The sequence below is a fragment of the Anoplopoma fimbria genome, unplaced genomic scaffold (genome assembly GCF_027596085.1).
Source record: "Anoplopoma fimbria isolate UVic2021 breed Golden Eagle Sablefish unplaced genomic scaffold, Afim_UVic_2022 Un_contig_11091_pilon_pilon, whole genome shotgun sequence".
Taxonomy (NCBI): domain Eukaryota; kingdom Metazoa; phylum Chordata; class Actinopteri; order Perciformes; family Anoplopomatidae; genus Anoplopoma; species Anoplopoma fimbria.
The window spans coordinates 1-25408 of NW_026549924.1; the positions used below are offsets into that span (position 1 = coordinate 1).

The window sequence follows — 25408 nt, forward strand, 5'->3', positions numbered from 1 at the left end:
TCAAAGCATCGTGCTTATGTAAAGTCTCACAGAGCTGGAAGCATGTGTGTAGACTGGAGTTTTTTGTTTTATTACAGGTCAGTAAAAGACACTCAATTACATTTTAGAAAGAACGCTCATCGTGATGCAGAGTAACAACAAAGCATTTGTAATAATTAATAACCAAGTCATCACTGATTTTAATAAAACAAATTCAAATGTGAATTCTACTTATACAAACACACACACACACACACACACACACACACACACACACACACACACACACACACACACACACACACACACACACACACACACACGCACACAAATATATATCGAAGAAAAATGGGTACACAAATAAAGTTCCAGGTACAAAGTAGATTACAAACTCCAACAAGGTGGAATGCTTAGAGACTAAAAGTATTGTATCACAATAACTTGTTTTTTTAATTATTTATTTATATCTGCTCACAATTTTTTTTTTTTTTTTTTTTTTTTTTTTTTTTTTTTTTTTTTTGTAGAGAACAAGTTTCAGTGTAGGATGCTTTTTATTCCATAACCTCTTGAGAAAATGAAAATAAAAATCTACATGTTGTTTTTTTGCAATTACTACCAGCATATATGAAAGACATAGTTCAGTAAAAATGTATTTAATTCACTTTGATTTTTAAGGTATTACCATATTCTTTCATCTTACTTACTATTACTTTAGAAAACTTTGTAGAGGTGTGTTGATTACCTGATTATTATTTATTTATTACAAAAATTTGCATGATATTAGAAATCATAATTCCACCGTTTACAATGGCAGACTTACAGCAAATCAAGCACTAAAAGAGATGATGTATAACATACGCAAATTGTCACGTTATGGTTCATTTCTTAATTACTTTGGATTTCCCTCTGATTTTCAATAACTTTTTCACAGATGTTTTGATTTCTTGTGTCTGCAGAACATAAATCATTGGGTTCAACATGGGAGGAAAAATAGAGGTTAAAGACAGGTTCATGATCCTGGCATTTGGATGTATATTTTCCATGAGAGTAAATGTGATTAACACTGGAATGAAATATATTGCCACCAATGAGAGATGAGCTGTGCATGTTTTAAAGGCCTTGAGACCTTCTCGAACGCTTGCCACTTTAGCCAAAGTGCAGCCAATATATAAGGTAACTTAACAAGATAAAAAACGAATGGACCCCAAAAAATAATAACAGGGAACAGACAACTAATGACATAATTAGGGAAATGGTCATTGCATGCCAGCCTGTATATCTGACCATGGTCACAGAAATAGCTGTTAATAACCACAGATTTACAGAAGGAAAGTCTTGTGAGAAGGCCAACTGCAATAAGTACGGCAATTATAACAAAGACCCAGAAAGATGCAATCATAGACAGCATGAACCTGTTGGTCACCTTCACTTGATAGTGCAGAGGGTAGATGATGGCAATAAGTCTGTCATAGGAGAGTGCAACCAGATTAAATGATTGCATGGACAGGCAGGTGTAGCAGAAAAAAAAGGAATGTCAAGCAGTCGTTGTAGGGGATGTTGCGATGGTTCATCAGAAAGATGTCAAGAAGCTTCGGCACCAGAGCAGAGCTACCAAACAGGTCCACAAATGCTAGATTAAAAACTGCAATATATTTTGGAGTTCTCAGATTATGATCCAAGTATATTACTGCCATCACAACTGTGTTTCCAAGCACTGAAACAATATAAACAAAACAGAGAAAGACATAGTAATACTTCATGTCTGGGATGCCGGATAAGCCACTTATTATGAAGTACGCAGGATGAACAAACGTGATGTTTTTCCCGAGAGCCGAGTTGAATAAATTCATTGTAAAACTGTAAACGTACGTAGTGGTTTATGGAGCAAAGTGTCCTCTTCTGTGCTTCAGCATTAGCACTGTGCTGCGTCTGTCTTTCTGGTGTCAGAGCTCGGTCAATCTTTATCTGTTTTGCCAGGAGTGGCTACAAAGAGAAGCTGTCCTCCTCTAGACTTCTGTCATGTGTCTTTTCCCCTGTGTCTTTTGTATGTAAGCAACTCGACATCAGACATCACACCAATTTGAAGCCATTTTACCTACTCCAATTTACTTTTACAAATCTTTAGAGCATCTACTGTATGACACACTTTATTTTTCAAATGGTATACTATTTCAGTGAGTAACCTTTCAATTAGATTACTGCTGTCATCAATATTTTTATAATAATATTCCATCAAATAAGGATGTGCTCAATACGTATCGCAATTCATGGTCTACAATATTAAATAAAAAAGAACCCTAGGGCTAAGAAGAGATTCTAGTAATGGGACACTACGCGGTCTAAGCTAGCGATGCTAATTTATTAACCCTTCCTAGCGTTTAGCCAAATAAGGTAACCAAAACCTAATGTGTACTGCTGTTGAATGTAGCTTAGCCTCGCGCATACAGAAAAATCGCCGAACACCTTTTTTCCCCATTTGTTTTTCTGACTCTTTATAGCTTGTTACCTCGCTAGCTCCCCACTAGTGACCGCATGACTTGCTGGCTAGACCGCTGTGCTCACCTCCTGTCCCGCCCTCTCTGTAGGCAGCGAAGAGTCCCACTGCCTCTGTCTCTCCAAGGCAGCAACCTCCAGTTCTGAAGAGTGAAGCCAATGCTGAAGAGTCTTAAAATTACATTCTTTCAAATGGCCAGCAGGGGACAACTCCTCTGGTTGCAAAAACTAGTCTGATTGTAGAAGTCTATGAGAAAATGACCCTACTTTTACCTAATTTATTACCTCAGAAAACATTGTAAACATGAGTTTATGGTCTCAATTGCTAGTTTCAAGTCTTCTTCAAAACAGCATGATGTTCATTTTGTAAATTATGGTCACATTTATAATAAATTGGATAAAGCAGTGTGCTTTAGGGCGGGCTACCTTGTGATTGACAAGTCGTGTATGGCGTCTCTGGCTCCATTGTTCATCCTAGATGAAGCTACACTGGACGGATGGACAGCAGGACAGAGTGGAGGACTCCTATGAGACAACGGAGGTTGACTCTCTGTGTTTTACATCAAGATGCTTGGTGTCCAAACACAGTCAAAGTTGATGCACAATGCTTTTCCTCATGTTGAATTTTTTATGTGAAGATTACCTGACCAGAGAATTGTTTTTGTTGCTGTTGTTTACATTCTTTATAATGCAAATTCAAAAAATAGACTACAGGAATATACAAATTTGCTACAACTACATTTTGTTGTGCATCCCTGTGTTACATAATTAACATAAATTATCCTTTAATCTTAAACCTTGAACCTCTAAAATAATCTAAAAAAATAAAGAATGTTAAATTTTATGTTAGCTTAGAGCTCAAAGCATCGTGCTTATGTAAAGTCTCACAGAGCTGGAAGCATGTGTGTAGACTTAGTTTTGTTTTATTACAGGTCAGTAAAACACACTCTATTACATTTTAGAAAGAACACTTATTGTGTTTCAGAGTAACAACAAAGCATTTGTAGCAATATATAATCAAGTTATCACTGATTTTAATAAAACAAATTTCTGATTTAAATTTCTGATTGTATCAGAATTCTACATACACACACACACACACACACACACACATACACACACACACACACACACACACACACACACACACACACACACACACACACACACACACACACATATATATGTATATTGAAGAAAATTGGTTCACAAAAAAACTTCAAGGGACAAAGTAGACTACAAACTCCAACAAGGTGGAATGCTTAGAGACAAAAACTGTTGCATTACAATAACTTGTTTTTTTAATTATTGATTTAAAGAACACAAATAAAAATTTCTGGGTAAGATTTAGCTTTTTCTACAGACTTTATATCTGCTCTCACATTTTTATTCTTTTTTGTAGAGAACAAGTTGCAGTGTAGGATGCTTTGTTATTCTATAACCTCTTTTAGAAAATAAAAACATAGAACAAATTAGACATGATGCTTTTAAATTACTCATCTTTCTTTTACTATTATATATTTTTTTGTGTGTTGATTACCTTGATCATTATTTATTTATCATTATCAATTTCCAAAAATTTGCATGATGTTAGAAATCATAATTACACTGTTTACAAGGTTAAACTTACAGCAAATCAAGCACTAAAAGAGATGATGTATAACATACGCAAATTGTCACGTTATGGTTAATTTCTTAATTACTTTGGATTTCCCTCTGATTTTCAATAACCTTTTCACAGATTTTTTGATTTCTTGTGTCTGCAGAACATAAATGATTGGGTTCAACATGGGAGGAAAAATAGAGGTCAAAGACAGGTTCATGATCCTGGCATTTGGATGTATATTGTCCATTAGAGTACTGCCGGATGTGATTAACACTGGAATGAAATATATTGCCACCAATGAGAGATGAGCTGTGCATGTTTTAAAGGCCTTGAGACCTTCTCGAACGCTTGCCACTTTAGCCAAAGTGCAGCCAATATATAGGTAACTTAACAAGATAAAAACGAATGGACCCCAAAAAGTAAGAGCAGGGAACAGACAACTAATGACATAATTAGGGAAATAGTCATTGCATGCCAGCCTGTATATCTGGCCATAGTCACAGAAATAGCTGTTAATAACCACAGATTTACAGAAGGAAAGTCTTGTGAGAAGGCCAACTGAAATAAGTGCAGCAATTATAACAAAGACCCAGAAAGAGGCAATCATAGACAGCATGAACCTGTGGGTCACCTTCACTTGATAGTGCAGAGGGTAGATGATGGCAATAAGTCTGTCATAGGAGAGTGCAACCAGATTAAATGATTGCATGCCAAGGCAGGTGTAGCAGAAAAAAGGAATGTCAAGCAGTCGTTGTAGGGGATGTTGCGATGGTTCATCATAAAGATGTCAAGAAGCTTCGGCACCAGAGCAGAGCTACCAAACAGGTCCACAAATGCTAGATTAAAAACTGCAATATATTTTGGAGTTCTCAGATTATGATCCAAGTATATTACTGCCATCACAGCTGTGTTTCCAAGCACTGAAAAGATATAAACAAAACAGAGAAAGACATAGTAATACTTCATGTCTGGGATGCCGGATAAGCCACTTATTATGAAGTACGCAGGATGAACAAACGTGATGTTTTCCCGAGAGCCGAGTTGAATAAATTCATTGTAAAACTGTACACGTACGTAGTGGTTTATGGAGCAAAGTGTCCTCTTCTGTGCTTCAGCATTAGCACTGTGCTGCGTCTGTCTTTCTGGTGTCAGAGCTCGGTCAATCTTTATCTGTTTTGCCAGGAGTGGCTACAAAGAGAAGCTGTCCTCCTCTAGACTTCTGTCATGTGTCTTTTCCCCTGTGTCTTTTGTATGTAAGCAACTCGACATCAGACATCACACCAATTTGAAGCCATTTTACCTACTCCAATTTACTTTTACAAATCTTTAGAGCATCTACTGAATGACACACTTTATTTTTCAAATGGTATACTATTTCAGTGAGTAACCTTTCAATTAGATTACTGCTGTCATCAATATTTTTATAATAATATTCCATCAAATAAGGATGTGCTCAATACGTATCGCAATTCATGGTCTACAATATTAAATAAAAAAGAACCCTAGGGCTAAGAAGAGATTCTAGTAATGGGACACTACGCAGTCTAAGCTAGCGATGCTAATTTATTAACCCTTCCTAGCGTTTAGCCAAATAAGGTAACCAAAACCTAATGTGTACTGCTGTTGAATGTAGCTTAGCCTCGCGCATACAGAAAAATCGCCTAACACCTTTTTTCCCCATTTGTTTTTCTGACTCTTTATAGCTTGTTACCTCGCTAGCTCCCCACTAGTGACCGCATGACTTGCTGGCTAGACCGCTGTGCTCACCTCCTGTCCCGCCCTCTCTGTAGGCAGCGAAGAGTCCCACTGCCTCTGTCTCTCCAAGGCAGCAACCTCCAGTTCTGAAGAGTGAAGCCAATGCTGAAGAGTCTTAAAATTACATTCTTTCAAATGGCCAGCAGGGGGCAACTCCTCTGGTTGCAAAAACTAGTCTGATTGTAGAAGTCTATGAGAAAATGACCCTACTTTTACCTAATTTATTACCTCAGAAAACATTGTAAACATGAGTTTATGGTCTCAATTGCTAGTTTCAAGTCTTCTTCAAAACAGCATGATGTTCATTTTGTAAATTATGGTCACATTTATAATAAATTGGATAAAGCAGTGTGCTTTAGGGCGGGCTACCTTGTGATTGACAAGTCGTGTATGGCGTCTCTGGCTCCATTGTTCATCCTAGATGAAGCTACACTGGACGGATGGACAGCAGGACAGAGTGGAGGACTCCTATGAGACAACGGAGGTTGACTCTCTGTGTTTTACATCAAGATGCTTGGTGTCCAAACACAGTCAAAGTTGATGCACAATGCTTTTCCTCATGTTGAATTTTTTATGTGAAGATTACCTGACCAGAGAATTGTTTTTGTTGCTGTTGTTTACATTCTTTATAATGCAAATTCAAAAAATAGACTACAGGAATATACAAATTTGCTACAACTACATTTTGTTGTGCATCCCTGTGTTACATAATTAACATAAATTATCCTTTAATCTTAAACCTTGAACCTCTAAAATAATCTAAAAAAATAAAGAATGTTAAATTTTATGTTAGCTTAGAGCTCAAAGCATCGTGCTTATGTAAAGTCTCACAGAGCTGGAAGCATGTGTGTAGACTTAGTTTTGTTTTATTACAGGTCAGTAAAACACACTCTATTACATTTTAGAAAGAACACTTATTGTGTTTCAGAGTAACAACAAAGCATTTGTAGCAATATATAATCAAGTTATCACTGATTTTAATAAAACAAATTTCTGATTTAAATTTCTGATTGTATCAGAATTCTACATACACACACACACACCCCCCCACACACACACACACACCCACACACACACACACACACACACACACACACACACACACACACACACACACACACACACACACACACACACACATATATATATATTGAAGAAAATTGGTTCACAAAAAACTTCAAGGGACAAAGTAGACTACAAACTCCAACAAGGTGGAATGCTAAGAGACAAAAAGTGTTGCATTACAATAACTTGTTTTTTTAATTATTGATTTAAAGAACACAAATAAAAATTTCTGGGTAAGATTTAGCTTTTTCTACAGACTTTATATCTGCTCTCACATATTTTATTCTTTTTTGTAGAGAACAAGTTGCAGTGTAGGATGCTTTGTTATTCTATAACCTCTTTTAGAAAATAAAAACATAGAACAAATTAGACATGATGCTTTTAAATTACTACCAGCATATATATATGTATATAAGACAATTGATTTAATTCACTTGGATTTTTAAGGTATTCCCATATTCTTTCATCTTTCTTTTACTATTATATATTTTTTTGTGTGTTGATTACCTTGATCATTATTTATTTATCATTATCAATTTCCAAAAATTTGCATGATGTTAGAAATCATAATTACACTGTTTACAAGGTTAAACTTACAGCAAATCAAGCACTAAAAGAGATGATGTATAACATACGCAAATTGTCACGTTATGGTTCATTTCTTAATTACTTTGGATTTCCCTCTGATTTTCAATAACCTTTTCACAGATTTTTTGATTTCTTGTGTCTGCAGAACATAAATGATTGGGTTCAACATGGGAGGAAAAATAGAGGTCAAAGACAGGTTCATGATCCTGGCATTTGGATGTATATTGTCCATTAGAGTACTGCCGGATGTGATTAACACTGGAATGAAATATATTGCCACCAATGAGAGATGAGCTGTGCATGTTTTAAAGGCCTTGAGACCTTCTCGAACGCTTGCCACTTTAGCCAAAGTGCAGCCAATATATAGGTAACTTAACAAGATAAAAACGAATGGACCCCAAAAAGTAAGAGCAGGGAACAGACAACTAATGACATAATTAGGGAAATAGTCATTGCATGCCAGCCTGTATATCTGGCCATAGTCACAGAAATAGCTGTTAATAACCACAGATTTACAGAAGGAAAGTCTTGTGAGAAGGCCAACTGAAATAAGTGCAGCAATTATAACAAAGACCCAGGAAGATGCAATCATAGACAGCATGAACCTGTGGGTCACCTTCACTTGATAGTGCAGAGGGTAGATGATGGCAATAAGTCTGTCATAGGAGAGTGCAACCAGATTAAATGATTGCATGCCAAGGCAGGTGTAGCAGAAAAAAGGAATGTCAAGCAGTCGTTGTAGGGGATGTTGCGATGGTTCATCATAAAGATGTCAAGAAGCTTCGGCACCAGAGCAGAGCTACCAAACAGGTCCACAAATGCTAGATTAAAAACTGCAATATATTTTGGAGTTCTCAGATTATGATCCAAGTATATTACTGCCATCACAGCTGTGTTTCCAAGCACTGAAAAGATATAAACAAAACAGAGAAAGACATAGTAATACTTCATGTCTGGGATGCCGGATAAGCCACTTATTATGAAGTACGCAGGATGAACAAACGTGATGTTTTCCCCGAGAGCCGAGTTGAATAAATTCATTGTAAAACTGTAAACGTACGTAGTGGTTTATGGAGCAAAGTGTCCTCTTCTGTGCTTCAGCATTAGCACTGTGCTGCGTCTGTCTTTCTGGTGTCAGAGCTCGGTCAATCTTTATCTGTTTTGCCAGGAGTGGCTACAAAGAGAAGCTGTCCTCCTCTAGACTTCTGTCATGTGTCTTTTCCCCTGTGTCTTTTGTAAGCAACTCAACATCAGACATCACACCAATTTGAAGCCATTTTACCTACTCCAATTTACTTTTACAAATCTTTAGAGCATCTACTGAATGACACACTTTATTTTTCAAATGGTATACTATTTCAGTGAGTAACCTTTCAATTAGATTACTGCTGTCATCAATATTTTTATAATAATATTCCATCAAATAAGGATGTGCTCAATACGTATCGCAATTCATGGTCTACAATATTAAATAAAAAAGAACCCTAGGGCTAAGAAGAGATTCTAGTAATGGGACACTACGCGGTCTAAGCTAGCGATGCTAATTTATTAACCCTTCCTAGCGTTTAGCCAAATAAGGTAACCAAAACCTAATGTGTACTGCTGTTGAATGTAGCTTAGCCTCGCGCATACAGAAAAATCGCCTAACACCTTTTTTCCCCATTTGTTTTTCTGACTCTTTATAGCTTGTTACCTCGCTAGCTCCCCACTAGTGACCGCATGACTTGCTGGCTAGACCGCTGTGCTCACCTCCTGTCCCGCCCTCTCTGTAGGCAGCGAAGAGTCCCACTGCCTCTGTCTCTCCAAGGCAGCAACCTCCAGTTCTGAAGAGTGAAGCCAATGCTGAAGAGTCTTAAAATTACATTCTTTCAAATGGCCAGCAGGGGGCAACTCCTCTGGTTGCAAAAACTAGTCTGATTGTAGAAGTCTATGAGAAAATGACCCTACTTTTACCTAATTTATTACCTCAGAAAACATTGTAAACATGAGTTTATGGTCTCAATTGCTAGTTTCAAGTCTTCTTCAAAACAGCATGATGTTCATTTTGTAAATTATGGTCACATTTATAATAAATTGGATAAAGCAGTGTGCTTTAGGGCGGGCTACCTTGTGATTGACAAGTCGTGTATGGCGTCTCTGGCTCCATTGTTCATCCTAGATGAAGCTACACTGGACGGATGGACAGCAGGACAGAGTGGAGGACTCCTATGAGACAACGGAGGTTGACTCTCTGTGTTTTACATCAAGATGCTTGGTGTCCAAACACAGTCAAAGTTGATGCACAATGCTTTTCCTCATGTTGAATTTTTTATGTGAAGATTACCTGACCAGAGAATTGTTTTTGTTGCTGTTGTTTACATTCTTTATAATGCAAATTCAAAAAATAGACTACAGGAATATACAAATTTGCTACAACTACATTTTGTTGTGCATCCCTGTGTTACATAACTAACATAAATTATCCTTTAATCTTAAACCTTGAACCTCTAAAATAATCTAAAAATAAAGAATGTTAAATTTTATGTTAGCTTAGAGCTCAAAGCATCGTGCTTATGTAAAGTCTCACAGAGCTGGAAGCATGTGTGTAGACTTAGTTTTGTTTTATTACAGGTCAGTAAAACACACTCTATTACATTTTAGAAAGAACACTTATTGTGTTTCAGAGTAACAACAAAGCATTTGTAGCAATATATAATCAAGTTATCACTGATTTTAATAAAACAAATTTCTGATTTAAATTTCTGATTGTATCAGAATTCTACATACACACACACACACACACACACACACACACACACACACACACACACACACACACACACACACACACACACACACACACACACACACACACACACACACATATATATGTATATTGAAGAAAATTGGTACACAAAAAAACTTCAAGGGACAAAGTAGACTACAAACTCCAACAAGGTGGAATGCTTAGAGACAAAAAGTGTTGCATCACAATAACTTGTTTTTTTAATTATTGATTTAAAGAACACAAATAAAAATTTCTGGGTAAGATTTAGCTTTTTCTACAGACTTTATATCTGCTCTCACATTTTTTATTCTTTTTTGTAGAGAACAAGTTGCAGTGTAGGATGCTTTGTTATTCTATAACCTCTTTTAGAAAATAAAAACATAGAACAAATTAGACATGATGCTTTTAAATTACTACCAGCATATATATATATATATATATATATATATATATATATAAGACAATTGATTTAATTCACTTCGATTTTTAAGGTATTCCCATATTCTTTCATCTTTCTTTTACTATTATATATTTTTTTGTGTGTTGATTACCTTGATCATTATTTATTTATCATTATCAATTTCCAAAAATTTGCATGATGTTAGAAATCATAATTACACTGTTTACAAGGTTAAACTTACAGCAAATCAAGCACTAAAAGAGATGATGTATAACATACGCAAATTGTCACGTTATGGTTCATTTCTTAATTACTTTGGATTTCCCTCTGATTTTCAATAACCTTTTCACAGATGTTTTGATTTCTTGTGTCTGCAGAACATAAATGATTGGGTTAAACATGGGAGGAAAAATAGAGGTCAAAGACAGGTTCATGATCCTGGCATTTGGATGTATATTGTCCATTAGAGTACTGCCGGACGTGATTAACACTGGAATGAAATATATTGCCACCAATGAGAGATGAGCTGTGCATGTTTTAAAGGCCTTGAGACCTTCTCGAACGCTTGCCACTTTAGCCAAAGTGCAGCCAATATATAGGTAACTTAACAAGATGAAAGCGAATGGACCCCAAAAAGTAAGAGCAGGCAACAGACAACTAATGACATAATTAGGGAAATAGTCATTGCATGCCAGCCTGTATATCTGGCCATAGTCACAGAAATAGCTGTTAATAACCACAGATTTACAGAAGGAAAGTCTTTGAGAAGGCCAACTGAAATAAGTGCAGCAATTATAACAAAGACCCAGGAAGATGCAATCATAGACAGCATGAACCTGTGGGTCACCTTCACTTGATAGTGCAGAGGGTAGATGATGGCAATAAGTCTGTCATAGGAGAGTGCAACCAGATTAAATGATTGCATGCCAAGGCAGGTGTAGCAGAAAAAAAGAAACGTCAAGCAGTCGTTGTAGGGGATGTTGCGATGGTTCATCAGAAAGATGTCAAGAAGCTTCGGCACCAGAGCAGAGCTACCAAACAGGTCCACAAATGCTAGATTAAAAACTGCAATATATTTTGGAGTTCTCAGATTATGATCCAAGTATATTACTGCCATCACAGCTGTGTTTCCAAGCACTGAAAAGATATAAACAAAACAGAGAAAGACATAGTAATACTTCATGTCTGGGATGCCAGATAAGCCACTTATTATGAAGTACGCAGGATGAACAAACGTGATGTTTTTTCCGAGAGCCGAGTTGAATAAATTCATTGTAAAACTGTAAACGTACGTAGTGGTTTATGGAGCAAAGTGTCCTCTTCTGTGCTTCAGCATTAGCACTGTGCTGCGTCTGTCTTTCTGGTGTCAGAGCTCGGTCAATCTTTATCTGTTTTGCCAGGAGTGGCTACAAAGAGAAGCTGTCCTCCTCTAGACTTCTGTCATGTGTCTTTTCCCCTGTGTCTTTTGTATGTAAGCAACTCAACATCAGACATCACACCAATTTGAAGCCATTTTACCTACTCCAATTTACTTTTACAAATCTTTAGAGCATCTACTGTATGAAACACTTTATTTTTCAAATGGTATACTATTTCAGTGAGTAACCTTTCAATTAGATTACTGCTGTCATCAATATTTTTATAATAATATTCCATCAAATAACAATGTGAAAGGAGTCGATCGTAGTGATGGACTTACAGATAATTATCACCTGAATCTGCAAAGAGTTTCAGCTCATTGTTTAGCCGTCCGCATCTTTACTGTTTTGGTTCACTCTCATCGATCTCCTAAATCACTGTTTCCTCAACAGGCAGTTGTTTTCATTAAAAACATTTTTCAAAACCCACTGAACACCCCCTTCTCTGTAACAAACAGCAGACAGACACAGTTAGCAAAAAGTCGGGATGGGCACCGAAACCAGGCGTTAAACAGGGATGGGTGCTCAATTATTTTAGGCTGTATTATTGATAAGTTCCAACATTATCGGTTCCCTTTTCTGTATATTTTAACACTTTGATGAAGGTCTAATTTAATATCACTCAGCAGCATCTCCTCTGTTCTCTGTGTCGGGGCTGTGCTCTTTAACATACACAAACAAATGGTCTAAGTCAGCGAACAGCAGGGCAGAGAGGCCCCAGTGGACACAGTGAAGTGAACAAGGTGAAGTGAAGATAACTCGAAGAATACATCCACAACTACACTTGTTGCTGCAAGTGCTGGGCGGTTTAGGGGGTCCGCTTGCCTCTCCAATGCACAGGCCTGGCCTCACTTGCCATTGCTGTTTAAATGTTTAATGTTAATTATTGTGACGTTATTATTATATATCAACATGTTATTGTATAGCAATATATAAATCACATCCTATTCTATAGAATGATCTTATTATATAATGATAGTATCTTATTTAACAATTTAATTATTATTTCTATATTATTATGATTTTGCTGTTTTTTTCATTCTCAACATAAAATAAAGAATTGGTCTTGTTCTTTCTCTCCATCCCTTAGCCAGCTCCTTACCCCACATACCAACCTGTCCGGTTACACTTAACACGGATACATACCACTGCTTTTCATGAAGACATCCAAACATGCACACACACATTACCCACACATACTCTACTTAATCTAATCAAATCTCTATTCCCGTATACTTATCATATCATCACATTTAAACATAATTATAACTGCTTCATATTATTGTCTTTATTTCTGTCAGTTGTGTCTGTCAATATGTACTTAGTACTTAGTTTACCAATAAATGGGAAAAAACTGATTTATATTTTCTTTGTAATTTCCCAAAAAAGTAGGAAGATGAATGTCTATATTTGGCTACTGGGTTTCTGTAAATACTTTATTGAAAAATGAAGAAACACATCAGCAACTTTACTTGTTCTTGTAGTTCTCCACAGGCAGAAACAACACTATTACTGTACATCATTTCAATAGGTCAGATCAAATTTTGCTGTCTGTTCACACAAAAATGTGTCTTGCATCACATGTTCCAAATAATCAGAAGAATAACCAGAAGAATAACAAAAAAAATAATAAACTGTGTCCGTTCTGATAATGAAAAAAAAAAAAATGCCAGGTCGCCCTCTAGCAATGATAAGAAAAGTATGTAAGTAATTGTTTTAAGGTGCTTTCTTTAAAATGATTGTAAATTCAGTCATTCTTAACATTTTTAGACATTTGGTTAACATTACAAAATAAATGACATCTTTTTTACTACATTGCAAATAAGACCAAAAATGACATTAATACTCAACTTAAGTGATGTTAAAAAGGACAATTCTACTTTTCGTGAAGGCAAATAAAACACCCAAAGAGATGGTGTATATCAAATACAAATCTTCACAAAATGGTTCATTTCTTATTGTTATTTTAGATTTCATTCTGATTCCTTCTAACCTTGTCAATGATACTCTGATTTCTTGTGTCTGCAGAACATAGTGAGCTGGCGTCTGTATCAGCAAAACTCTGTTCAAAAAGCAAGAAAAGTGAAAACGCGACTCTAATTATCAACAAAATGTACAGATAAAATTAAGATGCACCATCAACATCATGTGTCAAAGCATCTCTTGTAATTTGGCAAATGAATATTCAACTAAAGAATGAAGTATTATTTTACTATGTTTCTCAACATGAAATAGACCAAAAGGAAATGCAGTCCAGATCCGAGGGTGACATTCTCTTCACAAACACCACTCCGACACAACACCACGCTTACTGCAGTAACTGTGGTGTCTTCTACATTTTAGCAGCTTAACCCTCATCAACTTCTCATGCAGGCATTCAGCTCCAAAGAATCTACGATTTATGTGGGTGCTTCACAATATAGTTCATTAAAAAAATGAATAGCTGGAGAGGCTTAAATTAAAGGGTTGAAAAAGGGTTGAAAAAGACACAGTACGGTTGTTCAAAAAACAGAAGCAGACAAGAAAACAAAATGGGTCTTGGTGCTTTTTAAATATGAGATATCCATGTCTATAAAGAAGCAGAAAAATATCCAAACATTTGATTGCAATAAATATTTTATTATAATTAATTTGATAAAATAAACACAGAAAGATGAAAAGGAAGGTTGTATAAATGTGTTAATGTACAGTATACATGGGCAGAGACACAAACTTTGATTACAAGAACTTGTTTTCTTTGCATTACACAAGCAGATCAGAACAAAATATACATGTAAATTTAGTTATTTAGGATAAGCCACCTGAGATGGGTCATCGTGTTTTCCAAGGGTTCTACACATAATACAAACTAAGTGAAAACATTAAAGTGTGAACAGACAATACAAAAAACAATTTAACAGTTAAACATATAAACAAAACAGAAACAGAGAAAACAATTATTGTAATATGTAAATAAATACAACCGCTAAAGTAGCCAAGGACAGGTGCTTATTAAAGTCACTTAAATCATGCATAATTAGTCTCAAAATAGGAGATCAGCATAAGAATTAAATAGAATAAAAATGAATTCAAGTTGAATTTAATATTGAAAAATTCCCAATAGCTCCTGCTTGATTGACTTTAATCAACAAGTATTACTTTAATGGACAAAATAGCAATCCTCAACACAAGGCCCTTAATATAAAAACACAGGTGGTCATTTGATGATCAATTTCTTTACTGTAATTTTGGAATCCTTTCTGATTTTGAATATTTTTTTCAATGATACTTTGATTTCTTGTGTCTGCAGAACATAAATGAATGGGTTCAGCATGGGAGGAAAAATAGAGGTCAGAGACAGGTTTATGATCCTGGCATTTGGATGTATGTTTTTCATCATGGTAAATGTGATTATTATTGGAATGAAATAGATTGCCACTAATGAAAGATGACCTGTGCAGGTTTTAAAGGCCTTGTATCTTTCTTGAGCTGTGGCCACTTTAGACAAAGCATAGCTGATATATATGTAAGTAAACAAGATGAATATCAGAGAAAGCCAAAGAATAAGAAACGGTAACAACACACTTACGACATAGCTGGGTGTGTTGTCATTGCATGCCAGCCTGTATATCTGGCCATGGTCACAGAAATAGCTGTTAATAACCACAGATTTACAGAAGGAAAGTCTTGTGAGAAGGCCAACTGCAATAAGTATGGCAATTATAACAAAGACCCAGATAGATGCAATCAAAAACAGCATGGACCTGTTGGTCACCTTCACTTGATAGTGCAGAGGGTAGGTGATGGCAATAAGTCTGTCATAGGAGAGTGCAACCAGATTAAATGATTGCATGCAAAGGCAGATGTAGCAGAAAAAAAGGAATGTCAAGCAGTCGTTGTAGGGGATGTAGCGATGGTTGAACAGAAAGATGTCAAGAACCTTCGGCACCAGAGCAGAGCTACCAAACAGGTCCACAAATGCTAGATGAAAAACTGCAATATATTTTGGAGTTCTCAGATTATGATCCAAGTATATTACTGCCATCACAACTGTGTTTCCAAGCACTGAAACAATATAAACGAAAAAGAGGAAGACATAGTAATACTTGATATTAGGTATGCCAGAAAAACCACTTATCACAAAATATGCAGGATGCACAAAAGTGATGTTTTTCCCAAGAGCTGAGTTGAAAAAATTCATTGTCCAAAAAACTTGTCCAGCTTTTCTGTCTACAGTGCAGTGGTTGATGTAGGTAAGCGTCCTCTTAGGTGTGTCAGTACTCTGTGTTCTATTGGTCTGTTTGTGATGATGTAGCTCTGTGGAGCTTTAAATGTTTTGACAAGGGTGGCTGATAAAACCTCTCCTGACTTCATGTCAAATAAGGTCATTTTCTGATCCCATGTGTCCATTAGCCGCTCAGCATCAGACAAACGCCTTTCCAATCTTATAAACTAATTAAACTCACAGTATACCGTTAGAAGAAAGGTATTGAAATACCAAGCATTTAAAAACGGTACGATACCTCATGTTATTAGTACGGTGCTTTAAGAGTCTCAGTGTTTTTAATAAGAGTTGTATTTCTCTGTTTTCCTGTGAAATGAAATGTTTCATGGATTTGTGACAGCGGGGAAGCGTGTGTGTGTGTGTGTGTGTGTGTGTGTGTGTGTGTGTGTGTGTGTGTGTGTGTGTGTGTGTGTGTGTGTGTGTGTGTGTGTGTGTGTGTGTGTGTGTGTGTGCAGCGCTCTGCTTTAGAATTGAGATTGCATGGGAGTGGGACGTTTAAACTTTGAGCGGCTGGGAGTTGGCGGTCAAAAAGTAAACTGTGAGTCCCGAGATTTAGCTAGTGCTGACCTATAAGGTTAAAGTCAACAAGTGAAGTTGACAAAAATGTTAAAGCAGACCATGAACCTGTAGACAGCTGCACAGTGCCCCTCTGAGCTGGTGTCTGTATCAGCAGAACTCGGTTCAAAAAGCAAGAAAAGTGAAAAAACGCGACTCTAATTATCAACGAAATGTACAGATAAAATTAAGATGCACCATCAACATCATGTGTCAAAGCATCTCTTGTAATTTGGCAAACGCATATTCAACTAAAGAGAAAACTATCATTTTACTATGTTTCTCAACATGAAATAGACCAAAAGGAAATGCAGTCCAGATCCGAGGGTGACATTCTCTTCACAAACACCACTCCGACACAACACCACGCTTACTGCAGTAACTGTGGTGTCTTCTACATTTTAGCAGCTTAACCCTCATCAACTTCTCATGCAGGCATTCAGCTCCAAAGAATCTACGATTTATGTGGGTGCTTCACAATATAGTTCATTAAAAAATGAATAGCTGGAGAGGTTTAAATTAAAGTAGTGTTGGGTTGAAAAAGACACAGTACGGTTGTTCAAAAAACAGAAGCAGACAAGAAAACAAAATGGGTCTTGGTGCTTTTTAAATGAGATATCCATGTCTATAAAGAAGCAGAAAAATATCCAAACATTTGATTGCAATAAATATTTTATCATAATTAATTTGATAAAATAAACACAGAAAGATGAAAAGGAAGGTTGTATAAATGTGTTAATGTACAGTATACATGGGCAGAGACACAAACTTTGATCACAAGAACTTGTTTTCTTTGCATTACACAAGCAGATCAGAACAAAATATACATGTAAATTTAGTTATTTAGGATAAGCCACCTGAGATGGGTCATCGTGTTTTCCAAGGGTTCTACACATAATACAAACTAAGTGAAAACATTAAAGTGTGAACAGACAATACAAAAAACAATTTAACAGTTAAACATATAAACAAAACAGAAACAGAGAAAACAATTATTGTAATATGTAAATAAATACAACCGCTAAAGTAGCCAAGGACAGGTGCTTATTAAAGTCACTTAAATCATGCATAATTAGTCTCAAAATAGGAGATCAGCATAAGAATTAAATAAAATAAAAATGAATTCAAGTTGAATTTAATATTGAAAAATTTCCAATAGCTCCTGCTTGATTGACTTTAATCAACATGTATTACTTTTATGTACAAAATAGCAATCCTCAACACAAGGCCCTTAATATAAAAACACAGGTGGTCATTTTATGATCACTTTCTTTACTGTAATTTTGGATTCCTTTCTGATTTTAAATATTTTTTTCAAGGATACTTTGATTTCTTGTGTCTGCAGAACATAAATGAATGGGTTCAGCATGGGAGGAAAAATAGAGGTCAGGGACAGATTTATGATCCTGGCATTTGGATGTATGTTTTTCATCATGGTAAATGTGATTATTATTGGAATGAAATAGATTGCCACTAATGAAAGATGACCTGTGCAGGTTTTAAAGGCCTTGTATCTTTCTTGAGCTGTGGCCACTTTAGACAAAGCATAGCTGATATATATGTAAGTAAACAAGATGAATATCAGAGAAAGCCAAAGAATAAGAAACGGTAACAACACACTTACGACATAGCTGGGTGTGTTGTCATTGCATGCCAACCTGTACATCTGACCATGGTCACAGAAATAGCTGTTAATAACCACAGATTTACAGAAGGAAAGTCTTGTGAGAAGGCCAACTGAAATAAGTGCAGCAATTATAACAAAGACCCAGAAAGATGCAATCATAGACAGCATGAACCTGTTGGTCACCTTCACTTGATAGTGCAGAGGGTAGATGATGGCAATAAGTCTGTCATAGGAGAGTGCAACCAGATTAAATGATTGCATGGCAAGGCAGATGTAGCAGAAAAAAAGGAATGTCAAGCAGTCGTTGTAGGGGATGTTGTCATGCTTAAACAGAAAGATGTCAAGAACCTTCGGCACCAGAGCAGAGCTACCAAACAGGTCCACAAATGCTAGATGAAAAACTGCAATATATTTTGGAGTTCTCAGATTATGATCCAAGTATATTACTGCCATCACAACTGTGTTTCCAAGCACTGAAACAATATAAACGAAAAAGAGGAAGACATAGTAATACTTGATATTAGGTATGCCAGAAAAACCACTTATCACAAAATATGCAGGACGCACAAAAGTGATGTTTTTCCCAAGAGCTGAGTTGAAAAATTCATTGTAAAACTTGTCCAGCTTTTCTGTCCACAGTGCAGTGGTTGATGTAGGTAAGCGTCCTCCTAGGTGTGTCAGTACTCTGTGTTCTATTGGTCTGTTTGTGATGATGTAGCTCTGTGGAGCTTTAACTGTTTTGACAAGGGTGGCTGATAAAACCTCTCCTGACTTCATGTCAAATAAGGTCATTTTCTGATCCCATGTGTCCATTAGCTGCTCGGCATCAGACAAACGCCTTTCCAATCTTATAAACGAATTAAACTCACAGTATACCGTTAGAAGAAAGGTATTGAAATACCAAGCATTTAAAAACGGTACGATACCTCATGTTATTAGTACGGTGCTTTAAGAGTGTCAGTGTTTTTAATAAGAGTTGTATTTCTCTGTTTTCCTGTGAAATTAAATGTTTCATGGATTTGTGACAGCGGGAAGTGTGTGTGTGTGTGTGTGTGTGTGTGTGTGTGTGTGTGTGTGTGTGTGTGTGTGTGTGTGTGTGTGTGTGTGTGTGTGTGTGTGTGTGTGTGTGCAGCGCTCTGCTTTAGAATTGAGATTGCATGGGAGTGGGACGTTTAAACTTTGAGCGGCTGGGAGTTGGCGGTCAAAAAGTAAACTGTGAGTCCCGAGATTTAGCTAGTGCTGACCTATAAGGTTAAAGTCAACAAGTGAAGTTGACAAAAATGTTAAAGCAGACCATGAACCTGTAGACATTACATTACATTACATTACATTACATTACATTAGACAGCTGCACAGTGCCCCTCTGTGCTGGTGTCTGTATCAGCAGAACTCGGTTCAAAAAGCAAGAAAAGTGAAAAAACGCGACTCTAATTATCAACGAAATGTACAGATAAAATTAAGATGCACCATCAACATCATGTGTCAAAGCATCTCTTGTAATTTGGCAAACGCATATTCAACTAAGAGAAAACTATCATTTTACTATGTTTCTCAACATGAAATGGACTAAAAGGAAATGCAGTCCAGATCTGAGGGTGACATTCTCTTCACAAACACCACTCCGACACAACACCACGCTTACTGCAGTAACTGTGGTGTCTTCTACATTTTAGCAGCTTAACCCTCATCAACTTCTAACTGAACTTCATCTGAATTTATTTTCATTTTGTGGGATTTTGTTTTGGAAGCCTCTCGTCATCTCCCGTGCTGCATTACTACTCTCCACCTGAACCGTTCCTGATGCTCCAGCAGAGGCCTTATTACTAGCCAGCTGTCCGCTAGTTGCTTGTTAACTATGCCATGCTTTAATGCTACACTAGAGGCAGAAAATAAGCCTAACAAAGTGGTCACTCATCTGGCGCTAACAAATTGCGTTCCTACGCTGTGACAATCATTGTAAAATTCTGGTTGCTTCATAACTGCCTCCCTGGCAACCATAATAATGTGCTTTAAGGCATGCTGCAACTACACGTTAAAAAAGACACAGAGCCTCATAATTGGTTTAAGTAGCCTGAATTGGACTTTATTATTTTACGATAATCTCCTCTGGGTAAATATGTCAAAACATTTCGGCAAATTTGCATTGTCCATCTTTCAATATTTTGAAATTCAGACATTCAGCTCCAAAGAATCTAAGATTGATGAGGGTGCTTCACAATATAGTTCTTTATAAATGTCCGTATGTCCCTGAATGGCTGGAGAGATTTAAGTTAAAGTAGTGTTGGGTTGAAAAAACACAGTACAGTTGTTCAAAAAACAGAAGCAGACAAGAAAACAAGATGGGTCTTGGTGCTTTTTAAATGAGATATCCATGTATATAAAGAAGCAGAAAAATATCTAAACATTTGATTGCAATAAATATTATTATAATTCATTTTACAATATAAACACAGAAAGATGAAAATGAAGGTTATATGAATGTCCTAATGCACAGTGAACATGTGCAGAGACACAAACTTTGATTACAAGAACTTGTTTTCTTTGCATTACACAAGCAAATCAGAACAAAATATACATGCAAATTTAGTTATTTAGGATAAGCCACCTGAGATGGGTCATCGTGTGTCCAAGGGTTCTACACATAATACAAACTAAGTGAAAACATTAAAGTGTGAACAGACAATACAACAAACAATTTAACAGTTAAACATATAAACAAAACAGAAACAGAGAAAACAATTATTGTAATATGTAAATAAATACAACCGCTAAAGTAGCCAAGGACAGGTGCTTATTAAAGTCACTTAAATCATGCATAATTAGTCTCAAAATAGGAGATCAGCATAAGGATTAAATTCAATAAAAATGAATTCAAGTTGAATTTAATGTTGAAAAATGCGCAATAGCTCCTGCTTGATTGACTTTAATCAACAAGTATTACTTTAATGGACAAAATAGCAATCCTCAACACAAGGCCCTTAATATAAAAACACAGGTGGTCATTTTATGATCACTTTCTTTACTGTAATTTTGGATTCCTTTCTAATTTTTAATATTTTTTTCAATGATACTTTGATTTCTTGTGTCTGCAGAACATAAATGAATGGGTTCAGCATGGGAGGAAAAATAGAGGTCAGGGACAGATTTATGATCCTGGCATTTGGATGTATGTTTGAACTCATAGTAAATGTGATTAATATTGGGATGAAATAGATTGCCGCTAATGAAATATGAGCTGTGCAGGTTTTAAAGGCCTTGTATCTTTCTTGAGCTGTGGCCACTTTAGACAAAGCATAACCAATACATAGATAACTTAACAAGATAAATGCCAGTGGAAGCCAAAGAATTATAAGTACTAACAAAAAACTAATGACATAGTTGGGTGTGTTGTCATTACAGGCCAGCCTGTATATCTGGCCATGGTCACAGAAATAGCTGTTAATAACCACAGATTTACAGAAGGAAAGTCTTGTGAGAAGGCCAACTGAAATAAGTGCAGCAATTATAACAAAGACCCAGAAAGATGCAATCATAGACAGCATGAACCTGTTGGTCACCTTCACTTGATAGTGCAGAGGGTAGATGATGGCAATAAGTCTGTCATAGGAGAGTGCAACCAGATTAAGAACCTGCATGCCAAGGCAGGTGTAGCAGAAAAAAAGGAATGTCAAGCAGTCGTTGTAGGGGATGTTGTCATGCTTAAACAGAAAGATGTCAAGAACCTTCGGCATCAGAGCAGAGCTACCAAACAGGTCCACAAATGCTAGATGAAAAACTGCAATATATTTTGGAGTTCTCAGATTATGATCCAAGTATATTACTGCCATCACAACTGTGTTTCCGAGCACTGAAACAATATAAACGAAAAAGAGGAAGACATAGTAATACTTGATATTAGGTATGCCAGAAAAACCACTTATCACAAAATATGCAGGACGCACAAAAGTGATGTTTTTCCCAAGAGCTGAGTTGAAAAATTCATTATAAAACTTGTCCAGCTTTTCTGTCCACAGTGCAGTGGTTGATGTAGGCAAGCATCCTCTTAGGTGTGTCAGTACTCTGTGTTCTATTGGTCTGTTTGTGATGATGAAGCTCTGTGGAGCTTTAAATGTTTTGACAAGGATGGCTGATAAATCCTCTCCTGACTTCATGTCAAATAAGGTCATTTTCTGATCCCATGTGTCCATTAGCCGCTCAGCATCAGACAAACACCTTTCCAATCTTATAAACTAATTAAACTCACAGTATACCGTTAGAAGAAAGGTATTGAAATACCAAGCATTTAAAAACGGTACGATACCTCATGTTATTAGCACGGTGCTTTAAGAGTGTCAGTGTTTTTAATAAGAGTTGTATTTCTCTGTTTTCCTGTGAAATTAAATGTTTCATGGATTTGTGACAGCGGGAAGCGCGTGTCTGTGTGTGTGTGTGTGTGTGTGTGTGTGTGTGTGTGTGTGTGTGTGTGTGTGTGTGTGTGTGTGTGTGTGTGGTGTGTGTGTGTGTGTGTGGTGCAGATTTAGAATTGAGATTGCATGGGAGTGGGACGTTTAAACTTTGAGCGGCTGGGAGTTGCGGTCAAAAAGTAAACTGTGAGTCCCGAGATTTGAGCTAGTGCTGACCTATAAGTTAAAGTCAACAAGTGAAGTTGACAAAAATGTTACAGACCATGAACATTAGACAGCTGCACAGTGCCCCTCTGAGCTGGTGTCTGTATCAGCAGAACTCGGTTCAAAAAGCAAGAAAAGTGAAAAACGCGACTCTAATTATCAACGAAATGTACAGATAAAATTAAGATGCACCATCAACATCATGTGTCAAAGCATCTCTTGTAATTTGGCAAACGCATATTCAACTAAAGAGAAAACTATCATTTTACTATGTTTCTCAACATGAAATGGACTAAAAGGAAATGCAGTCCAGATCCGAGGGTGACATTCTCTTCACAAACACCACTTGACACAACACCACGTTTACTGCAGTAACTGTGGTGTCTTCTACATTTTAGCAGCTTAACCCTCATCAACTTCTAACAGAACTTCATCTGAATTTATTTTCATTTTGTGGGATTTTGTTTTGGAAGCCTCTCGTCATCTCCCGTGCTGTATTACTACTCTCCACCTGAACCGTTCCTGATGCTCCAGCAGAGGCCTTATTACTAGCCAGCTGTCCACTAGTTGCTTGTTAATTATGCCATGCTTTAATGCTACACTAGAGGCAGAAAATAAGCCTAACAAAGTGGTCACTCATCTGGCGCTAACAAATTGCGTTCCTACGCTGTGACAAGAGTGTATGGAGGCAAAGCATTAAGTTGCAAAATTGACTCATTTACTCTGGCGTTTACGCTTCGTAACATTAATCACAAACATTGTCCACTTTCAATAGTTTAAGTCAGGCATTCACTCCAAAGAATCTAAGATTTGATGTTTTGTTCTGCATGTGTCCTTGCCTTAAGCCGATTTAGTCTAAAGAAGTCTGCCAGCTACAAAGGACAAGAAAACAATTGCAACAGTACACATAAAAATTCAAACATTTGATTGCAATAAATATTATTACCATCCTGCTATAAACACAGAAAGATTTAAATGGGTATGTCCGTTCTATTCCTATTTTTTATTTCTATGCATGTAACACAACCTATAAATGCTGCAAAAAAAAGTTTTTCAAATTTAGTTATTTGGATTGCTGAGATTCATAACTGTGTCCCAGGCAACCATAATAATGTGCTTTAAAGGCATGCTGCAACAACAAACAATTTAAAAATAAACAAAACACAGAGCCTCATAATTGGTTTAAGTAGCCTGAATTGCATTAAAGCATTAGAATTAAATAAAATAAAAATGAATTCAAGTTGAATTCAATAAAAATGAGTTGAAGTTTAATGTTGAAAAATGCATACAGCTCCTGCTTGATTGACTTTAATCAACATGTATTACTTTAATGGGACAAAATAGCAATCCTCAACACAAGGCCCTTAATATAAAAACACAGGTGGTCATTTTATGATCACTTTCTTTACTGTAATTTTGGATTCCTTTCTGATTTTAAAATTTTTTTCAATGATACTTTGATTTCTTGTGTCTGCAGAACATAAATGAATGGGTTCAACATGGGAGGAAAAATGGAGGTCAGGGACAGATTTATGATCCTGGCATTTGGATGTATGTTTGAACTCATAGTAAATATGATTAATATTGGAATGAAATAGATTGCCACTAATGAAAGATGAGCTGTGCAGGTTTTTAAAGGCCTTGTATCTTTCTTGAGCTGTGGCCACTTTAGACAAAGCATAACCAATACATAGATAAGTTAACAAGATAAATGCCAGTGGAAGCCAAAGAATTACAATTACGGTAACAAAACTTACGACATAGCTGGTGTGTTGTCATTGCAGGCCAGCCTGTACATCTGACCATGGTCACAGAAATAGCTGTTAATAACCAGTAGATTACAGAAGGACAGTTCTTGAGAAGGCCAAATTAAAATAAGAACAACAGTAATAACAAAGACCCAGAAAGAGGCAATCACAGACAGCATGAACCTGTGGGTCACCTTCACTTGATAGTAGCAGAGGGTAGATGATAAATAAGTCTGTCATAGCAGAGTGAAACCAGATTAAGAACCTGCATGGAAAGGCAGGTGTAGCAGAAAAAAGGAATGTCAAGAAGCTTGTAGGGATGTTGTCATGCTTAAACAGAAAGATGTCAAGAACCTTCGCATCAGAGCAGAGCTAACAAACAGGTCCACAAATGCTAGATTAAAACTGCAAAAGATATTTTGGAGTTCTCAGATTATGATCCACATATTACTGCCATCACAACTGTGTTTCCGAAAGCACTGAACAATATAAACGAAAAAGAGGAAGACATAGTAATACTTGATATTAGGTATGCC

At 36.5% G+C, this 25408-nt stretch overlaps 3 protein-coding genes and 5 pseudogenes across 3 annotated transcripts; all 8 read right to left on the reverse strand.

Moving 5' to 3' along the window:
• Window positions 1-527: 527 nt before the first annotated feature.
• LOC129114926 (olfactory receptor 1361-like) lies at window positions 528-1829 on the reverse strand (annotated as a pseudogene).
• Window positions 1830-4148: 2319 nt separating this feature from the next.
• On the reverse strand, window positions 4149-5133 carry LOC129114918 (olfactory receptor 1-like; annotated as a pseudogene).
• A 2420-nt stretch (window positions 5134-7553) lies between these two features.
• Window positions 7554-8527, reverse strand: LOC129114923 (olfactory receptor 1-like; annotated as a pseudogene).
• Window positions 8528-10952: 2425 nt separating this feature from the next.
• On the reverse strand, window positions 10953-11926 carry LOC129114925 (olfactory receptor 1-like; annotated as a pseudogene).
• A 3341-nt stretch (window positions 11927-15267) lies between these two features.
• Window positions 15268-16251, reverse strand: LOC129114924 (olfactory receptor 1-like). The gene has a single exon (XM_054626797.1). It carries the CDS (start codon window positions 16249-16251, stop codon window positions 15268-15270), a length of 984 nt encoding a protein of 327 aa, XP_054482772.1.
• A 1891-nt stretch (window positions 16252-18142) lies between these two features.
• LOC129114919 (olfactory receptor 1-like) lies at window positions 18143-19309 on the reverse strand. The gene has a single exon (XM_054626794.1). The coding sequence runs from the start codon at window positions 19307-19309 to the stop codon at window positions 18143-18145; it is 1167 nt and encodes a 388-aa protein (XP_054482769.1).
• Window positions 19310-21516: 2207 nt separating this feature from the next.
• LOC129114921 (olfactory receptor 1-like) lies at window positions 21517-22704 on the reverse strand. The gene has a single exon (XM_054626795.1). It carries the CDS (start codon window positions 22702-22704, stop codon window positions 21517-21519), a length of 1188 nt encoding a protein of 395 aa, XP_054482770.1.
• A 1825-nt stretch (window positions 22705-24529) lies between these two features.
• Window positions 24530-25405, reverse strand: LOC129114922 (olfactory receptor 1-like; annotated as a pseudogene).
• Between the last annotated feature and the right edge of the window lie 3 nt (window positions 25406-25408).

Excerpts from the sequence above, each read along its gene's own strand:
- LOC129114924 (XM_054626797.1), bottom strand. The coding sequence starts at position 16,251 with ATGAATTTTTTCAACTCAGCTCTTGGGAAAAACATCACTTTTGTGCAT.
- LOC129114919 (XM_054626794.1), bottom strand. The coding sequence starts at position 19,309 with ATGACCTTATTTGACATGAAGTCAGGAGAGGTTTTATCAGCCACCCTT.
- LOC129114921 (XM_054626795.1), bottom strand. The coding sequence starts at position 22,704 with ATGGACACATGGGATCAGAAAATGACCTTATTTGACATGAAGTCAGGA.